This window comes from Tigriopus californicus, chromosome 1, assembly GCF_007210705.1.
Source record: "Tigriopus californicus strain San Diego chromosome 1, Tcal_SD_v2.1, whole genome shotgun sequence".
Taxonomy (NCBI): Eukaryota; Metazoa; Arthropoda; class Copepoda; order Harpacticoida; family Harpacticidae; genus Tigriopus; species Tigriopus californicus.
Window position 1 is genome coordinate 8,844,074 of NC_081440.1, and position 19,487 is coordinate 8,863,560.

Genomic DNA, 19,487 nt, shown 5'->3' on the forward strand with positions numbered 1-19,487 from the left:
TTGGAATCGTTGGACAACTTAATATCTTCCAACTTTGTTATCAGGAAAAAAGTGGACTACTTGGGTCGAAAATGTCAACGTTGGAGCCGAAGTTTTGGTTGTCGGGACTTCCAAACCTCGATCAAACTGGAAAGTTGGACGGATCTTGGAAGTACACCCAGACAAAAACGGATCGGTTTCAGCCGTCACCGTCCAGACTGGCCAAGAACGTTTGAATTGTTCAACTACTAAAATTTGCCCGTTGGGAAAGGTCTCCGTTTTATGAATATGATTTAAATACATCTGTTTTATTTAGGGTTAGGCGAGCAATGGGGGAGAATGTTCCGACGATATTTCTCATCTTAGTCCATTTCTACGATTTTGAATTGCTCGCTCAGCCTGATAAACCATTTTCTGGCTTTTTTGGCACGTGGGATGGAACTTGCTTTTGCTTCCCTTTCCATAATACTCCTACGTATGTAAGTATATGCTTGTTGCCAACTGAAAATCGGAATTATGCTTAGCAAATTAAAACCTCGAATGTGTCAAAGGTCTTAAAACAAAGAACAAACGGCGAGGAGAAATCTTCAGAACAGCTATCAAGGAAGCACGTCATTTGTTTTTGGCAACTATATAAAATAAATTACAACTACCGTGAGGTAAGTGAAAAGGGTATTTCAAATAGTATGACTCATAAGATGTTTTTTACTCAGTTTCAACTTGATCTTCGGAAATAGTACAGATCACTAAAACTACCTGTTACGTGCATATTTTTCAGAACTCAAGTGAATGTGTAAAAAAAGAAAGTTCATTTGATATTTGCAAAATGGGCTTTGGAAAATTGACATTTCATTGTGTTTTAAGTGGTATACTCCTATTTATGCGTTCACTCCAATCCCGAAGAATTATTCACTGAAAGATTTGAGTGGGATTCTTATCCTTATTGCATAAATCTCAAAGCCTTTTGGCTTTTTGTCTTGAGAATATGTCGCAAATGAAGAAGTAGCTAATCATGTTTCCTTGTTAAAGATAGCAAACATTTTATGCTGAAACTATTGCCAGATTTAAACAAAATGAATGATAGATTAAATAATCAAATCTCAATAATTTGGTAATGCTGTAACGCCCATTGGCTTAATTGATCAGCAATTGTTAAATAACCTAGCGGACGGATTATTTCTACTTATTTGGAACTTTCAATGAAAACCTTTCAAACAAACCAATTTTGAGTAAGAACTTGTTACTCCCATTAACTAAAGTAAAGAGTGCGACTCATTTTGTCCCTTTTTCGTTTTCGTAATCGTCAAGAAACTGGTGTCTTTGAAGATAGTCTGCTTGGAACTATGACAGTTTATGAAAATCAATTTATGGTCGACCGCTACTATCATGCAGGGCGCTGTATTACAAAGCAATGACAGTCTCCATGCCATTGCCCTTTTCGTTGGGTGGTGATAGAGCCCTCTCCCTCGTCTAAGCATGCACAATAAACGTAGAAGCAAAAGAATACGGTCTAAGGTGCCAAACACATCAAGATAATATTCGCTGAACAACTTATCGTTTAAGCACTGTGACAAAATCACTAAATCCCAACTTTCTGGAGAGACATTTCAGGGTATAATTCCGAACGCTGAAGGATAACATAACGTCAAATCACCAAGAATCAAAATAAACTCCGGTCATATTAGACCTCGAAAACGACGTTAGGTTGCAAATGAAAGTTGTGAGACTTGCTTAAAAGTATAAAATGATATGTATGTATCACAATTTGTATTTTAGATGCATTAAATATGCTTGCGCCTTGCCCTGGTATCAAGGCGAGTTTCTTTTCTCATTGTCTTGTGAATCCAGTTCAAAAATTTGAAGACGTTGGTGTAAACACCCGGCTGATATTTCTCTCCACATCCATTTCCCCAGCTGATTAGACCAGCCAAGGTCCATCTATTTGTGTTTTCTTCTTGAATCATTAGGGGCCCTCCACTGTCACCCTAAAAGGAAAATTGCCCAAAACGTAAGTCCTCGAACACATTCTTATGACAAAGCTATAGCATTAACGAGGTGATCACAATCGTTCTAGGTCCATCTCGCTACCCTTGACCAAGATATGGAGTTCTGACTTAGAGTTTCACTTGACTTGTAGGTGGATCGTCCAAACAGATCCTTCGATTGAAACTTGATTGGACTGACAAGTAGAACAAACGATTGTGAAGTCCTTGAACATGACATTTAAGATATTCCGACAAGGTCTGCTTGGTAAGGGACGCAATATTTCTTACCTCACAGGCATCTTTGCCCCCCTCTCGGAATCCAGCGCAAATAAAAACGTCTGTAAGTTTCTCGTCTAATCCAGCCAATTTAAAGATATCCATACATTTTTCATGGCCAATTACCGGCACTGAGACCTCTTGAAGTTGATCCGGCTTGGGCCCACCTGAAAAGCACCAAACCTGCTTTTCAAACACAGTCAACTTGGGTGGTGACGAAATGGGGAGGAAATGCACCAAGGCAAGGACACTAAAGCAAGGAAACGCCACTTTTTTGTAATCACCAAACCTCTCTCGCCAACTAAGGCCTAAACTTTAGCTTGAGAAATATTATAATGTCAATTATTGGCATAAGTTTGGAACAAAATATATGATTAATATCATTTTTGTAAGCATTGATGGTATGTGCGTCAAACCAGGCATGTAAATATACTTAAAATGACCTAAAAAAAATGTCTTAAAGTACAACTGAAAAGTGCTAATTAGGTTTTCATGATAACGCAAGAATTTGCTCTAAACATAATCAGTCAATAATTTTTTGCTAATGATATATATGATATCCTTGAACCCAGAATGGGACAAGACTCAATCATGCTGCATTGTATAAATTGTAATATTGTAAAAAGATAACGGATCCAATGAGAAAACTCTCACAATAAAGACTTTTCTTTTTTAATTATTTACATAAACTTTGTTTCAGAAACGGTTCGTTTGTTTCAGAAACATCTTGACCAAATTTAAAGTAATTTGGTGAACTTGTTATGAAACTATGGTTCTCACTCTGTGAATGGCCCTCAATTCAAGAGTAGAAATACTGTAGCTCTGGGTTGCGTATCATTCTTTAAACTCATTTGGACGTTTCATAATCATGGAATGATATATATGTGTTAAGAGATATATATGACACCTGTTTTATTTGACTATTTTGGATGTTTTTGCAAAATAATCAATTTATTGGAGTCCAAAGTTCAAATTGAAATCTAGTGTACTGTACTTTGGTTCTACTATGTGCCCCTTAAATAATGCCTGCCTTTTATGCAAACTTCCTAGTAAGTAGAAATTTAAACTCTACTGAAAGATAACTCATTCATTTTTCACCAATGCCTGATGTTTTTTTTGTCGAATGTCTAGGTTAAAATAAATTATCAATTGTTCATCCCAAATATTCTAATATGTTAACATTTATGTACATGTACTTTTATTAGAAATTGCATGCATTTCTTTTATATTTTGCCAGTGTAAGTTCCTCATTAATTAGTAAAATGATTCTTGTTGATTTTCTATCTGGGCGTGTTTTTGAGCCATTTTTTTGCAATTTTTCACTGATTTGAAAGACAATTTGATTGTTTTTGATTAATTTGATGTTCATGGGTATTTCATTTATTCCTCTGACTTTCAAAATTAATACAGAAATATTTAGTAAATGAACAGAGTTGCATGACAAAGAGATCATTATTTAGTTAATAACACTTAAATGTTCTATAGAGTATGGATAATCTTGTTTAATTGCTAATAGAGTTACTGTCTTGATTCAACGCAATGGCCTAACTTGGCGGTCAGGGGAAAGCCGTGTCGTTTCCTCTCTTTAGAGTCCTTGACCAAGGAAACGATTCCATGATTCCAAGAATGTTCAATACGTTATTTTGTAAAACGTAGTAATCAGGAAATTAATGCTACTAAAGAACAGACAAGCCAACAGGAAGACAAGCAAAGAACATAAATAAAACAGCCTGAAAAACACCTTACCTTCAAAAAGCGTTCCCCAACCGGCTATATAAGCATTCGATCCTTCTATATCTTTGAGATTTCCATCTGGTAAGCAAATTGGCGAGATGTGATCTGTAAATGGAGCCGCCTGCTTCATGAATAGTAAAGCAATGTCAAACTCATAGGTCAGAGGATCAAAGTCAACGTGCTCGTAGATGGTTTCAACTTCTCGTTCAACGTGGGGCAGAGGTTCGAATAAAGAATTGGTCTTGTCATAATCACCCAACCGGAGAGAAATGTCCGTTTCGGAGTATCTGCAATGGTCCACACATAAGATAATCCAAGCCTTGGGAAGGTTGAAGATTGCCTCATTTGATTCCAGATACTCACACATGCACACAATGAGCTGCTGTTGCCACCCAGCGAGAATTTAAAAGAACTCCTCCACAACGATGTCTGGTTCTACCCCCGGGGTACTTGATTTCCAAGGCAACATGCCACGGCCACGCCCCGAACGAAGACGGATTCCCACCCACGATTCGACTCCTGCGTTGCCCGCCTTTGCGCATTTTTTGAGGTGTGAGCTGGGAACGGATGCCACAAATCACGTCCACTAAATCGTGAAGAGATAGGGGGGATTATTGGCAGAATTTTCCAACCGTTCGAGGTCGTCAATACCTTATGCCAACAAGTCACTAACCTTGTTCGTCATGGTGATGAGGAGTGTTTAAGATCTCATTGGAAAGGGTGAAGTTATTATCGATATTGTGTTCAGGGAAGATGTTTGAACTTGTTCCAAGAGTTGTTGAGGCCACAGAATCGGTCGCAGGCAGAAGGGTGGTCACTGGAACGGTTGTCGTCGATGAAGAGGAATTGCTGGGTGAAAGCCATATTGATGGGACAGATGATTCAGTGCTTGACCAAACCAAGGAGGAAGCCCATGTAATGCCAGAAGATGGCAATGTGGTTGTTGTTAGCCCAAATGTATTGTTGTTGTTGTGGTTGATATTCTTGTCAGCGGTGTTTGTGATGGTGGTGGCGGTTGGTACTACGATTGGGCGGGTCGTTTGAGCTACACTGTCTTGTTCTGACATTGTCGAGGGTGTCGAAGAAACAAGCATTGGCTTTGTTGTTGATGGTGACAAGGTTGCTGTGCCGTTACTTGAATTATCGATTTTACAACAGCTTCCGAAGTAGAATCTATCCTGACAAATTCCGATATGTTCTCCTCCACTGAATGAACATGCCATAGAAAAGATGCAAATTCCAGCCAATCCTTGGCTTTCACACGACTGGTAATTCCATTCATCTGAAAGCAGCCATTGGAGGAAACCAAGATTCAGTTTACTCGCTCCGGAGTGGACATGCTACTGGCCAAAACGAAGTTGATATTTGGCCATAGCTATTTGTGAATAATTCAACCCCGTTGAAGTAGTGCGTTAAGCTTTGGATATGATCTTAATTAAGTATTAAGATCATGAAATACCTAAGATATTTGAAGACTTTAGATGCGTCTTATTGCCCACAAGAAAGTACCATGAGCCAGGACCTAATTATTAGGATGGTTTTCAATGCATTTCAAACAGTCTGATGCTTCTTCCTGTTTTATTCCAGTTGAGAGCTATGAGAACAGAGAAATATGGTACGTATGAAAGGGAATCTCCTTCAGCTTAGAAAGGAACAAAAGGAGAAAGACGATACTTCCCTTTCGCTCATGTGTGGCGAAATATTTTCTTTGTTCGTATGTTCTCGTAATTGAGATTACCCACTAGATCCGAGTGTTTGCCGTTTCCATCCATTGAGATCGTGAGATTTGAGAGCTCAGAATTGAACAATGTCTTTCACATCGTAAAATCGACGCCCACGATTATCTGCCAAGCTTAAGCACCGACCGATCAAGCCCAAAACCAACACTGAGATATATTTTCAGGTCAAAATTTATCCATCACTCAATTTGACAAACATACGTGTGTGTATTCATCCTCCTCTCAAGGACTCAAGATACCTTGGGATTTTTCTGATTGTGTCTTTTTGCTTACCTTGAGGGAGGGCAAATAGATTTAGCGGTGAAAGACTTGCTCCTGCGATGCTCAATAGCCCAGAAGCAATTTGCCAAAGAAGCAAGACACTCCAAGAAAGGGATTGGAAGTGAGGACCAAGGGTATCCATGTTGAAAAACTATCACAATCACCACTCGCGATGAGAGTGATAAACCAGGACTCGAGCGAGGCACTTTGATCAATGATTATCCACGCACGGCAAAGGACGTTCAAGGCACAAGAAAATGACAAATTGTTGTTAGAGAAGGTGTGGAAATAATCACGTGAACGCCGAAGTCAGTGGTCGAATGAAGTCAAGATGGCCGAGAAATGTGAAACGGTGGCTTGCAAAAATGACTATTACATCTCTGGATTGAGAAACTATGTGAGCGTATATGTGTAATTATGATGATATTGATGGCTAATGATAATTGCTCGAACTAAACCCTTGACGTTATTTAATGGCTTGGTCTAGCGAAATTCACTTTCTTCAAGATGTCCAAGAATCCTTTTGCTTTGGAGTGGAAATCTTCCAGCATTTGCAACTCCAATACGGCTGTTCTACTCAATGTGTGAGCGATGCCTGGCTAGAGTCAACTAGCCACTGTTGATCTTGACAAAGTGAACGAAGGAGTGGTTGGCAGTTTGACTTATTCGGAGCATCGACCGTCATTCAGGACCCATTCACTGCATGTTTCATTCTTTCGTTCGTTCGTTCTCCCGTACGCGGGGACAGAGAGGGCGGGCAGGGCGACTGTGAAAGAGACAGACACACAGAACGACCGAAAGACAGAAAGACCGAAAGAGGGAAGAAAACGAACGAAGATTGACGCAACAAGCAAGCACCACTCCATTGTTTTCTATCTATGTATCTATCCATCCGAGAGGGCTTCACAGACACTCGACAAAATCCCAAACGTAAGCAAAGAGCTCTAATCTAACTCACCTCAGCCCCGGGCTACTTTCTCAACACGCTTTCCAAATCAAATGCCATTGAAGTACGGGGTGACAACTAGGGGTCGGTATTTTGTTTCAGGTTGAAATTAAGTATTTGACTATTTCGACCATTTTTGGCCAAAATAACTTCCCTCAAATTTTTCTGGGTGAAATGAAAGGACTTTTGTCATTTCAGGGATGAAATTGAAGAAGGAACTGCTTAGCAAATAGAATGTATTTGGTACATTATCCTGCCCTACGCAATCGAAGTGATCTCGCCGTCTCTGGATTTCAGCCTGAACGGACACTTATTCCTTCCATTTTCGTTGACTGTTTCCACCACCTGGATGGAAATGACTCTTTTAACCCCATTATAGTCGTAAAAAGGTTCTGTTTTCACACGCGTCAAATAACTGGTTTGTCCTTGACACAAACGCTTTCTTTATTGTAGCTTCTGGTATGATACTGGGTATGCTTTGGATGAGTCGGGGAGTATTTCGTTTGATCTACCTACAAGTTAGCCCAAAAGCTCAGACTATTCGTATAAACCCGTTTCATGTAGTGTACTGGAAGAGAGCCGTTGCACGACAACTATTCAGAATCTAAAAGTAGTCCCAACGATTTAGATTTATTTACACCAGAATTTACCTCTACTGTGAATGGACAAAATGAAGAATAAAAAACTTGACACAAAAATTGGTGCTCTAATTTTTGGAACACCAAAATGGTAAATCTTCAAAATGGTGCTTTATTTTCGTCATATCTTGTAGAGGGTACATATGTTGGTTGGCCTTGATAAGAAATGAACGAGTCCGACTTCTGGCGGACTCGCCCCAACACTATATTTTACCCTCTTCTGTCCGCACACTAATGTTTTAAATTATCTCAAAATGAAATTCTAGGAAATTTACAATCATTTTTTTCCATAAGGAATGTTATGATTTCAAAGGATCTTGCAATATGATCTTGTGCCCATGAGTGGTAGATACGGGTTTACATTGACATTGCATTTTTTGTTGCCCTAAATTTAAACCAATTTCCACGTTTTTGTAGCTAATAGTGCATTCTAGGGTCCAGACTCGAGTCCAAGTGCTCTCGAGTCTGTTAGAAAGGACTCGAGTCTGGACTCATGAACGTTGTTTTTTGTTAGAATGTTGCAAGACGTGCCTTTTTGCTTAACCTGACTGTACTTAAAGTTCTTTTTCTGGACTCGAGTCCAGCAAGAAGCTAAGAAATCAAAGGCCCCAGCACTAGTAACTAATTCAAAAGTTGCAAAAAATTACTTTGACACAAATCATACCTTATGGTTCCGACCCTTATCAACACTTTTCTGGAAGAGAAAACATGAAAAAGGGACGATACAGTGTTCATCGTTTGGCATTCTCAACGACAACTCTGTTAAAGCTGAAAGCCATGGGTTATGAATTGACCTTGTCGACGTCCCATCTTGAAATTGGAAGAAAATATTGTTGGATGTTGGCCATCTGCATGGAGATGATCCAAGCTCAAAGTCATGATGAATTGTCATAGTTGTTGATGCCCATAAATCTTAGTTCGAAAGCAGGGTTTGCCTCAATTCACAATGGCCTGATGGGGCCATTTTGTGAATGATTTGTAGCGCAGCGTTCGTGAACTTGATTCAATCGCCAGAAAGGAGCCGATCACTGGACTGAGACAAAGTGAGGGCGAATGTTTTGTACACCTCAGGCGTGACTTTTAATTTTTCATCAAGCGAGGCAATTTCACTTCCCATTGACTCAATACAATTGTTTTTTTTTTAAATAATTTCTACTTTCTCGTTGTTCGTTCGCTTCTTCTTAAGTGAATGATAAGGGAATCTAAGTTTCAATGAGGTGTTGCCGGCTGATGGGAACTAGTAAATTTGCCAATCATTCCAAATTGGAAATTATTCCATATACTTGATAGATGAAGCAACACATTGGCTGGGAAAGGAATTGTGGTGTTTTAGTTTTAGCAAAGCTTTTCTTGAAAACAAAAGCCCCCAAGTACAGAGAAAGATTGAATTGCCAAGTGCTTGCTTGTGGCCAGGTCATGGTACAACAGTTTATTCCCGTGAACGATCATGATCAATTAATGGCAATCAAAGATGATGAACTTGAAAGATATGTTGGCGAAAAGGTCGATACTAACGTCGCTAATGCCTTGCAAAACCAAACTCAAATTAAGGTTAAAATTTTGAAGATGAATTGATTGTTTCCTCTCCATTCCTTTTCTCATAAGCGAATACTTTTCAAGTACTTGTCGCAATTTGTAATTTTGTAGCATTCGTGTTTGCCGATTGGTCGTAGCAGTGATAAAGTATAAACACAAGGAACTCAACAAATGTTTAATTCGTTTGGATCGATATCGAAATTGGTTGGCAATGACAAAGGTTTCGCTCGCATGTGTCATCCGTTTTTGTCACTTCTACCATATTGCCTAAATTTTGAAGTACATTTATTGGCAAGGCCACATTCTAGGACTACCGTCAGGTGTATATCTATATATAATTAAGTTATGTTTTCCGACTTATTGATTTTGGGCCGTAACTCCTACATTTTTAAACAAATGTACTTTGATGTGATCAAAATTAACAATGCTCACGATAATCTGACACCCGATGGCACTTAACCCGGATGTTTTTATCCTGCCATCTAAAAATCGAAACGTTTAAACTTTGAATCCAAAGAGACAAGCAACACTTATCTCAATTTTGAGAATAATCGAATTGTGCAATAGATGGCAAGGCAAAATCAGGAGAAGATTTAATGGTAAATCAGTCCCGGAAAATGAATCGAGTCTTTTAGGAAAAAACGCTCAAAAATGTCTTGGGAGTCCTTTGAAAAGATGCTGATTCCCAAGTCTATTAGTAACAACGAATTTAGAGCACACCTGAATCCTTCAATGTGATGAAATCATTGCGATAATTGAGGGTATGTTAAGAAAACAATTTCCAAAACTAACTTTGATCTTTTGCATCGAAGTAATCTGGGAGAGGTGCTGGATACGATGAATTTGAACGGAATGAAATTTCGTTCAATGATCTTTAAGTCTACACCATAGCACACTCCATTTGTTGAGAATGGAGGGAGTTATTTTGAGAAGGATTATTCATGATGGATTTGAAATCAGTTCTCCAGGTTCAATTAAAAGTGTGTAAAGCTATTCAAACGAATGTTCGAACACATCGGGCATTCAAGTCCAGAGTTAGTATTACAATGCTAACTCTGTACAAGTCGATTATTCAGCCACATCTTGGATAAGACTCGCCCATTTGGGCTCCAACTAGTTCAGCAGGTTTGCAAATTGTCAACTAAGGCAAAACATGTTTCACTAAAAACAGGGAAGATACATTAGGAATTTGATCCTGTACTTTTTCAAAAGCATCCCTGAGCGGCATCCCTATCTATGCTTTAGAGTCAACGAGGGCTTTCAAGTTCAACGCCATCTAACGTTCAAAGTACTGGATTCTTGGAAAGTGGTCTTCCTATGGTGAAAGGATGATTGAGCTTCAAAATGTTCCCATTTTATCAAACCAATGTCGTGAAACATTGTCACAATTAAAAAAACTACAACTTTTAGACAATTTTATAGTGATTTGAAAATGGGGGTCCCCAATGCAAGTTAGCCCATGGAGTACTGGTACTGGAGAGGAAAGCTCTCTGAAACCTCGCTAGAAGACGTTTCAGCTTTGCGTTACCCCTTATCAAGTGCTTGAGCATGATGAAATTCATTGAGCACTCTCACAACCGAGTGCATCTGATTAGGAGGAACACATGGCTCTACTCATAGACCACTGAAAATTATGGACATACCTCGATGACCAAGACTAGTCATCATGACATTAGTCTTGCCATGTTGTAGGTTCGCCTTGTCCATAGCTGTCTTGCAGCTCAAGAAAACGCAATTTTCAACATATGCCTGGCAGCCCGGAAATCTTGACTAACAAATCGGACCAAAGTGTTTCGACAGACAGCCTAAAGGTATTTGCGGCTAAATTGGCTTTTTATTATGCCTAGTCTTGGTCGAGGTACGTCCATAATTTTCAGTTAAACCTCCCTAGAATACGTGCATACTTCTTTTGAGCTTTCCACTCCAATACTGACATACTCCATAGTTAGCCTAAGTGAAAGAGGAAAGGCCACAGACAACGATGGCAAAATTCGACTTTGATGGAATTTTTTCCACTTTCTGCCACCATTTTCTGTCACGTGGTCAAAAATGGCTTTTAATAATTTCCCATTCAAGTTACATCCTCGTTGGCAAAAATCCACTTTGAAGGAATATCTGCCACTTTCTACCACCATGTTCTGCCACCTGGTCAAAATTTCAATTGATGATTTTTCATCCCTAGTAGTGTAGCTGACCAAGACAAGGCCGAAAATTCGAATTTCATGTACTGTTTCCAAAAAAAATTTGAACTTATCTCCTGAGTTCCCTAAGCATAGTTTTGGGCTCAAACTTGGCCAAATTCATCTATTCAACAAGATCTTGTGGTAGCATGTTGTGCTTATTTGGATTAAAGTGAAGGGTGTAGGAGATAATAATTTTTGCTTCCATATGCAGCCGACATCTCTAGAAGCCCTTGCCTAATCCTCCCAAAGAGCCACACCCACGCGATGGGAAAACTCGAGATTGATCGAATTTCTGCCCATTTCTGCCACAAGTGGCAGAAAATGGCAGAAATTTACTGGAAGGTGGTCAAAAATGGCCGCTGGTGGTTAGAATATTGATTCTAAAAGGTGTCAAGGACAAGAAAAATGATAGGGTTTGGGTAAGTTTTTCTTGTGCCCTTTGGTAAAAAGCAAATTGGTATAGCATTGGCTGAAATGCAAAATGTATAGGGGTTTGATTGAATTGATAGCAGTATCCATAGACCACTGGCAGTATCCAAGCCCTAGCCACAAGTACAGTCCTTTTCATCGTCATCAAAATGGCTATTGAATACGATATAACTTTTTTGAATGCATTTGTCGTCATTTTGACTCAAAAAAATCTAGGCCAATGGCAATCCTGACTCGGAATGACTGCAGTGACAAACTCCAAACTCCATTACACTCAAGTGACGTTTAGTGGTTGCTATCTCACATTTGATGCCAAAAAAACATCCCAGCGTGTCTAGCATTCAGGTAGGCTTAAAAAGTAACGGAAGTGTCTATAAATACTGGAAAAAGTTGATTCAAAATTATATAATTATTTCTATTTTTTGCTATTTTCCGCCATTTTCTGCCCTTTTCTGCCACTTATTTTGCACCAATTTCTGCCACTTTCTGCCACCATTTTTTGCCAGGTGGTAGAAAATGGCTTTTGATAATTTATCATTGTGCTGAGTAGACCACCGGGATCTAGGGACAGCCAGCTTACAAAAACACGACACAGAACTTCAGGCGATTTGACGAACAGTATTATATTATAATTTGTAAGATTACGGTGAAAGCGTGCCTCTTTCCATCAAACATATCTGACATGTGGTAAATCGTTTGGAAAAGTGAACAGCTGAAGAAGAACCCGAGAGGGTGACCGTAAAGCTGCTTCGGAAATTACGAATGGGTGACAGGGTGATCGAAAGGGAGCTTGCTCGACAGAACACTGCCCGCCCCGGAGAAGGCGCTTTCTTGTGGAGTGATCAACACAATTTGAGAGATGGGTCGCTCATAAAATCGGGGCTTGGCAATGCCAGCACTAGTGGCGTCCATTCGTTTGACGATTACCGACCTCACCAGCCCATCCTTGCTAACTTTTGTTTCTTGAATGAGACAGAGCGGCCACGACATCCTTTTCTCGGCCTTGTTCTTGAGAAGCACGAGATCTCCGGGTTGGAGAGACCGACGAGGGACAATCCACTTTCTTCTTGCTTGGAGAGCTTCCAGGTACTGGCTTCTCCACCGAGTCCAAAACTGGTCGGCTAGAAACTGGACACGCCGCCACCTGCGTTTCCCATAGGCTAGGATGTCTGCTTGGGAAAATGAGTCCAGTCCAGGAAGGGAACAGTCTTCCTTGAGATTCAACAGAGAGGATGGCGAGAGAGGAAAAGGGTCATTAGGATCATGAGAAATGCTCCACAAGGGGGTCGAGTTCACGATGGCACAAGCTTCAGATAAGAGGGTAGCTAGCTCGTCTCTAGAAAGCTTTTGGGGGCCCAATTGGCACATGGTTCCCTCTAAAACTCGCCGCACGGACCCAATTTTGCGCTCCCATGAGCCTCCAAAGTGCGAAGCATGAGGGGGATTCAACTTCCATTCACATTCCATGGCACTCAGTTCTTGTTGGACAGCTTCTAAGTCCAGATCATTGGTATCCTGTCCTAGAGAACCCATAATATTTGTTCCCTGGTCGCTTCGAATGACCTGGCAAGGCCCACGCATAGCCAGAAACCTCCTGAGAGCATTGCGGAAGCTAGAAGTATCCATGCCGGGAAGAAGTTCCACGTGGACTGCTCGGGACACTAGACATGTGCAAAGGAGAACCCAGTTTTTGTGTACGGATTTGGTCCGGCGAGTTGTGTGGCCGTCTTGAGTTAGAAATGGTCCAAACACGTCGAGCCCAGTGTGTGTGAACGGAGGAGAACAGGCCAGTCGGTCAGCAGGAAAATCGGCCATCAGTTGTTCCTCTGGCCTTGCACGTAGGCGCCTGCAGAGTACGCAGTTCTTCAAGAGGTTCCGAATAGCACCGCGTCCGTTTTCTGAATGATATCCTGCACTTCGGACACTGGCATGGATGAGATGGCGCCCTTGATGTCCGGTTTTGGCGTGGTGGTGAGCCAGAATGGAGTCGTGAAGCGGATATTTTTCTGGGATTAGGATGGGATGTTTTGTTTCATAAGCGTCCAGAGACCATTTGAGGCAACCTCCCACATGAAGTAGGCCGTCAGAATCGACAATGGGGCACAACATGGAAAGGGAGTGATTGAGGGAGAGAGACTTCCCTTGTTGAATTGTTTTGAGAGCAGGGCCGTAACAAAAGGCCTGGGATTCCTTGATGAGCAGAACTCTTGCAGAGTTACGAGAGGGGCTTATTTTCACGGAAGTTGACGTGGGAGAAAGTCTTGTTCTGGACCGCTTTAGCCAGGCATGGCACCCACGCAAAAGAGTCTCCACTGAGTTGAGTTGACGGGACCATGAGGAAACTCTTGAGACCAAACCAAGAAAGAGGGGTGGAGAGTCAAGTGTGGTGAAACATGCCAAGCCTTCCGTTTCTTTTTCGGTTTCTGGAAGAGCCCTTGGTAGAGGGGGGGGGGACGAGGGATTGACAGACTGAAAATCCCACAAGAAGGGTGGCCCGCTGAGCCATTTGGACTGGGCAAGGCCCTTGGGATTGCATGCCCGCGTGGCGATATCAGCCGGGTTTAGGTCGGTTCTGATGTATTGCCATTGGTCAGCATTCCAGGATGAAAGAATGGCAGACAACCGTCCTGATACATAACGACTGAAGCGTCTTTCGGTATTTGTCAAGTAGCCAAGGACCACCAAGCTATCTGTGTAGAAGGTGATAGTATCAAATTCAATTGTTAGTTCTTCCAAGACTTGGCAGGCCGCAGTTGATGCCTCCAAAGCAGCGCAGAGTTCCAATCTTGGTATGGAGCTGACGTTTTTGGGGGAAACCTTTGAGTGGCCTGTCAGAAAGGAGACGGATATCTGATCAAATAAACTAACCGAGCGAACATAAATGACATATCCAATGGCCACGGGTGATGCGTCTGCAAAGACGTGGAGATGGCGGTTCTTCACTGATCCAAACCCCGCGGGGGTTAAACGTCTTGGCAATTTTAGGTGATTAAGATCAGTTAAGGAAGATAGCCACTCAACCCATTCAGTAAGTCGTTCTCGTGGAAGGGGTTGATCCCAGATTTCTGACTGTGTTCCGGCAGAGTGTGAGGCCGGTAGAGATAATAGAGATCTCTGGAGTAGCCTCCCGGTCAGGACTACGGGGCTTGCATACCCCAAAGGGTCGTACAGTGAATTGATGACTGACAGAATGCCCCTGCGCGTGAATGGTCGTTCTGGAACGTCCACCTGAATTTTGAAGATGTCTTCGTCAACCTTCCATGCTACCCCGAGGGTGCGCTGAAGAGGGGCGTCTTTGATGTCGATATTCACCAATTCTGAGGCTTGTTCGCTATCTGGAAAGGCGGCGAGGACGGCTGGGTTATTGGAGGCGATCTTGTGGAGGCGGATGTGAAAAGCCCCAAGAACGGACTTGGCTTCCAAGAGAGTACCCACAGCCTCCTCCACTTTGTTAGAGGTTCCAAGCCCATCATCCACATAAAACCGATGGTTGATAAATTCCTGAACTTGCTGAGAGGCCCCGGGAGCAGCAAGAACGGAATGTCGCAGGCCCAGGGTGGCAATTGCTGGACTGGGACGATTTCCAAATATATGGACCCTCGCCCGGTACTGGACTAGCCCGTTCAAGGGATCGTTGTCGTTATACCAATAAAACCGAAGGTAGTCTCTGTGTTCTTCATTGAGGTGGAAACTGTGGAACATAGACTTAACATCGGCCATATACCCAATTTCACCCTCGCGGAATCGAAGAAGAACTCCCTTGAGCTTGTTGTTTTGGTCTGGGCCTTGTAATAGCTCAGAATTGAGGCTCACACCGTGGAACACTGCAGAGCTGTCCCAGACGAGCCTCACCTTTCCCTTTTTTGGGTGAGTCACAGGAAACACCGGCAGCCACCAAGCTCGGCCTGGCGAGGGATGAAGTTGTTCTGTTGGTACCACTTCTACATGCCTTGAGTCAATACTCTTTTGCATGGCCTGGACGCAAGGCCATATTCGAAGAGGGTCCTCCCTCAGCCGATCAAGGGTTTTCTTGGTTCTCCTGAATACTGCTGCTTGATTGGATGGGAAAGCGGGATCCAGGTCTTTGAAAGGCAAGGGCATTTCCCAATGACCTTCGGAGTTTTCGTGGATTGAGCTTTGCATTTTTTTAGGAACAGTTGGTCTTCTTGGGACAGACCAGGCAACTCGTCATCGGGTCTGAACTCAAAGGCATTGATTTGAATGGAGTTCACAGATGGTGTCAAAGGCTTAGAACAGTTAATGGAGAACGTGCTTGTTTTGGTGTTTGAAACTAAGGAGGCCCGAATCATCCATGGAGACACCACGCACGCACTTTGGACGTGTGCTCTAATGCAGAGCTCCTATGTTGACGAGTCTAGCCAAGTCCATGGATAATGCAACCGGTTGCAAAAGATTTTTTTCAAGCAATGGGGCATCGTGTGGAGGCCATCGTCGCCTCTGAACTAATGGCCACGCAGAGTCAAATGTCCAGAGCTTGAAATATCTCCTGACCAAGTGTGGAGGGGAGTGGGGATCGGATGAATTTGTGGCTGGACTAATGGAACTGCGGAACACACCTCGTTCCGACGGTTTGTCCCCTGGACAACATCTATTTGGTCGTCCCCTGCGTACTAAATTGCCTGTCCATTGGAGAGCATTTCTGTCTGAATTCCAGCTTCAGTCCGAGACGGTGGATTCCAAACGTCTTAAGGATGATCAGGTTCAAAAGAAGCTTTCGTTGGGCGAACACGTCCTGGTCCAAAATCCCATCACGCATCGCTGGAACAAGCACACTAAAGTTGTGGACAACCGATCTCCTCGACGATATCTCCTCGATTTCCGTCGGGCCGCTTGTTGGAACGCAACCTTCGATTTCTCCGTCGAGCTCCCAATGGTTTTGATTTGGGAGACGATCAATCTGAGGACGCCGTTCCCAGAAGGAAGAGTCAACGTGAACGACGTTCGCCGGATCGATTCCAAGCTTGAGAACCCATCATGATCTCCTTTGTTTATTTCTCTAGTTTATTTCATAGTGTTGCTGTTTACACTCTTTATTCTCGAAGGGGAGATGGAGAGATGCCATGAATGATCGACGCTAATTGCACGATGACACAATTGCTCTCTTCAATACAAATATTCAAAGACGACGACTGGGAAAAGGAAACTTTTTTTGGATTGTTCTAAAAACGGAACTTACTGGAAAATAAAGAACTCTTGCATCTCCCTAAACAGTTCGATACCTGATCAATCGTGACGATCATGCGAATTCTGTTTTTTATAAAAAATCTGCCAGTAAATTTGAAAATTGTAAGCTGTAGCGAGATGCTAATTCGAGCTCCTGGGTTAGCTCCAATCCCTTATCAATACCGTTGTATGTGAACTACAAAACCATTATGATATTAATCAATCTACTCACTGCACCTTGAGTGGCCTTGCGGCCCTTATTGTGTTACTTGGTGGCAGCAGTGGGGTCCGTAGCGGGAGTAGGTATGGCTAGGCAAGGGGTGAGCGGATTTCGCGCCAGTGTCTGAAACCCCACGGATCACAAACCAACTCCTTTCGTGAGATGCGAGGGAGAGACGGATTCCTGGACCTTTGTTGATCGGGGAAGGATTGTGGATTCGATCCTCCCGTGGACGCTCCATGGTGCGATTCCGTGGTTGTGGGAACGATCTGGTGGTCAAAGAGAATCGGTTGGATGATCCTGCGATGGGAGAAAGGTTCCATGTTGTGTGGTCATGGAGAATAGGGCGTGACTCCTGCGATTGGAGTAAAATTCCACCCAGTGTTGGATCTGGGGAGTCCGTGGATTCAGCCCCCTCATTGGCTTCTATGGTGCGAGTTGAAACCATCTGACAAGCCGTTGCGATGGGAGGATCTGTGATTCGGTCCTTCTGTGAGCCCTTGATGGTGCAATGCCATGGGTTATCGTTGTGATTAGAGTACGGCTCCTGCGATTAGTGCATCTGCGCGGAATGCAAGGACCTTATTGATCTTTGTGAGATCTTTGATCTGGGGGGAAGGTGTAGCGAGATGCTAATTCGAGCAACTGCATTAGCTCCAATCCCTTATAAATAATACCATTGTATGTGAAATACAAAACCAGTATGATGTTAACCACTCACTGAACCTTGGGAGGCCTTGCGGCCCTCATTGTGTTACAAGGCAGATTTTGTTTACTTATTTTCGTGGTAGGTATATTTGTGTATCAATATTTTTAAATAATAAAATTTGACGTCTTTACAAATAGTACTTTGATGTAATTTGGGATGCGTAATTGAAGAATTTGTTCTTGCAAAATTTTACTAACATTGTGTGCGGGTGAATGAATGGGAATTACCATTCATTCTTTTTTTTGGAGGGGGGGAATTTCCTTACCGCTACTGGTATTGGAATCCCAGCAGTTCAAGAAGAGAAATTTATTCATTTTACTTAGCTTTGATTTATATATATTATTTGTTCGACCAACGAATTAGAGTTGGCTGATTTGGCTAACCCTTGAATATAAGGTTAATCGGGCATTTACGTCAAAAACTTGTCCAAGTCTGGCTTAAATCCTGCTATTGGATCAACGCCTACATACGCCCTACGAATATTTGAAGGCAGCAAATTGAACAATGAAGGAGCCCGAGAAAGATGAGAGTTGGACTTCATGGTTTAAACTAGCCTGGATTCTCGAGGGCTTGAAGGTGCTCTCAAAACGCACGTTAAGCCTCTACGGTCACTACAATTGACCCTAAATCCTGGGTTGGGACAAAGCTCATGAATGCTTTTGAAAACGTAGAATATCAGACACCTTGTGTACCTTCTCAGAATACTGTACAACCAGCCTTTGTAACCTCTCCCAATACGAGAGCGCTCTCATATCCTCAATGTTCCTAGTAAAACATCTTTTGACCTGCTCAAGCTTTTGCAAACAGAACTGCTGAACTAATTGGAGCTCAAATGGGCGAGGCATATTCAAGATGCGGCTGGACAATCGACTTGTACAGACTTAGCATCGTAATACTATCTCTGGACTTAAACGTGCGATATATCCAACCACATGTTTGGAACGCTTTACCAACTTTCAACTGGATATGCTCATCGAACTCTCCATTATCTTGGAGGACTACAGCTAAATCCTTCATGGATGAGACCTGCTCAATGTCCTTATCTTCATCATCTAATAATGGAGTGTCTAATGGCGTCGACCCAAAGGTCATTGAGCGGAATATCATTTCATTCAGTGCTATGTTACTCGCAGCAACCTAAGAGTAGATTTGGTCTAGGACCTCTACCAGACAACCGGAATTCTGACCATTCCTACCAACTACCCATTTTGTATCATCAGCATAGGAAAAGATTCTTACGTTACTACTGCCAAGCTTCTGAAGCGGAGCAATGAAGATGATGAAAAGGAGAAGACCCAAAATGGAACCCTGTGGAACACCCGACTTGACAACATGTGTGTCACTAAGGGATCCCTTAACCTTAACCAATTAGTTCCTACCAGAAATGAAACTCCTTAACCAATTGAGAACCTTGCCTTGGATCCCAATCTCATGAAGCCTGTTAACCAAAAGACCATGCAGTAATACTAAGCTTTTGAAGCAGGGCAACGAATATTCTAAAAAGGATGGAGAAGATGGAGCCTTGGGGAACATCTGACTTGACATCATGTATATCACTAAGGGATCCCTCAACCCTAACAATTGCTTCCTATCATGAATGAAGCTTCTTATCCAATTGAGAACCTTGCTTTGGATCTCAATGTCATGAAGTCTATTCAACAAAAGGCC

At 42.3% G+C, this 19,487-nt stretch overlaps 2 protein-coding genes across 2 annotated transcripts; both read right to left on the reverse strand.

Annotated features, from left to right (window-relative positions):
* Nucleotides 1-1,710: 1,710 nt before the first annotated feature.
* Nucleotides 1,711-6,644, reverse strand: LOC131876884 (serine proteinase stubble-like). The gene is made up of 6 exons (XM_059222410.1): nucleotides 5,987-6,644; nucleotides 4,648-5,256; nucleotides 4,338-4,560; nucleotides 3,987-4,261; nucleotides 2,253-2,407; nucleotides 1,711-1,964 (listed from the first exon to the last, which is right to left on the reverse strand). The coding sequence occupies exons 1-6, from the start codon at nucleotides 6,114-6,116 to the stop codon at nucleotides 1,761-1,763; spliced, it is 1,596 nt and encodes a 531-aa protein (XP_059078393.1). The 5' UTR covers nucleotides 6,117-6,644; the 3' UTR covers nucleotides 1,711-1,760.
* A 5,660-nt stretch (nucleotides 6,645-12,304) lies between these two features.
* LOC131876879 (uncharacterized) lies at nucleotides 12,305-15,817 on the reverse strand. Its single transcript, XM_059222395.1, has one exon. It carries the CDS (start codon nucleotides 15,805-15,807, stop codon nucleotides 12,463-12,465), a length of 3,345 nt encoding a protein of 1,114 aa, XP_059078378.1. The 5' UTR covers nucleotides 15,808-15,817; the 3' UTR covers nucleotides 12,305-12,462.
* Between the last annotated feature and the right edge of the window lie 3,670 nt (nucleotides 15,818-19,487).

What these genes read in the sequence shown, in the direction of transcription:
- LOC131876884 (XM_059222410.1), bottom strand. Translation starts at nt 6,116, where the DNA reads ATGGATACCCTTGGTCCTCACTTCCAATCCCTTTCTTGGAGTGTCTTG. An exon ending in GCAGCTCATTGTGTGCATGT is followed by an intron (nt 4,262 to 4,337) that starts GTGAGTATCTGG and finishes GGACCATTGCAG; the next exon opens with ATACTCCGAAACGGACATTT. An exon ending in GGGGCAAAGATGCCTGTGAG is followed by an intron (nt 1,965 to 2,252) that starts GTAAGAAATATT and finishes TTTTCCTTTTAG; the next exon opens with GGTGACAGTGGAGGGCCCCT.
- LOC131876879 (XM_059222395.1), bottom strand. Translation starts at nt 15,807, where the DNA reads ATGCCCTTGCCTTTCAAAGACCTGGATCCCGCTTTCCCATCCAATCAA.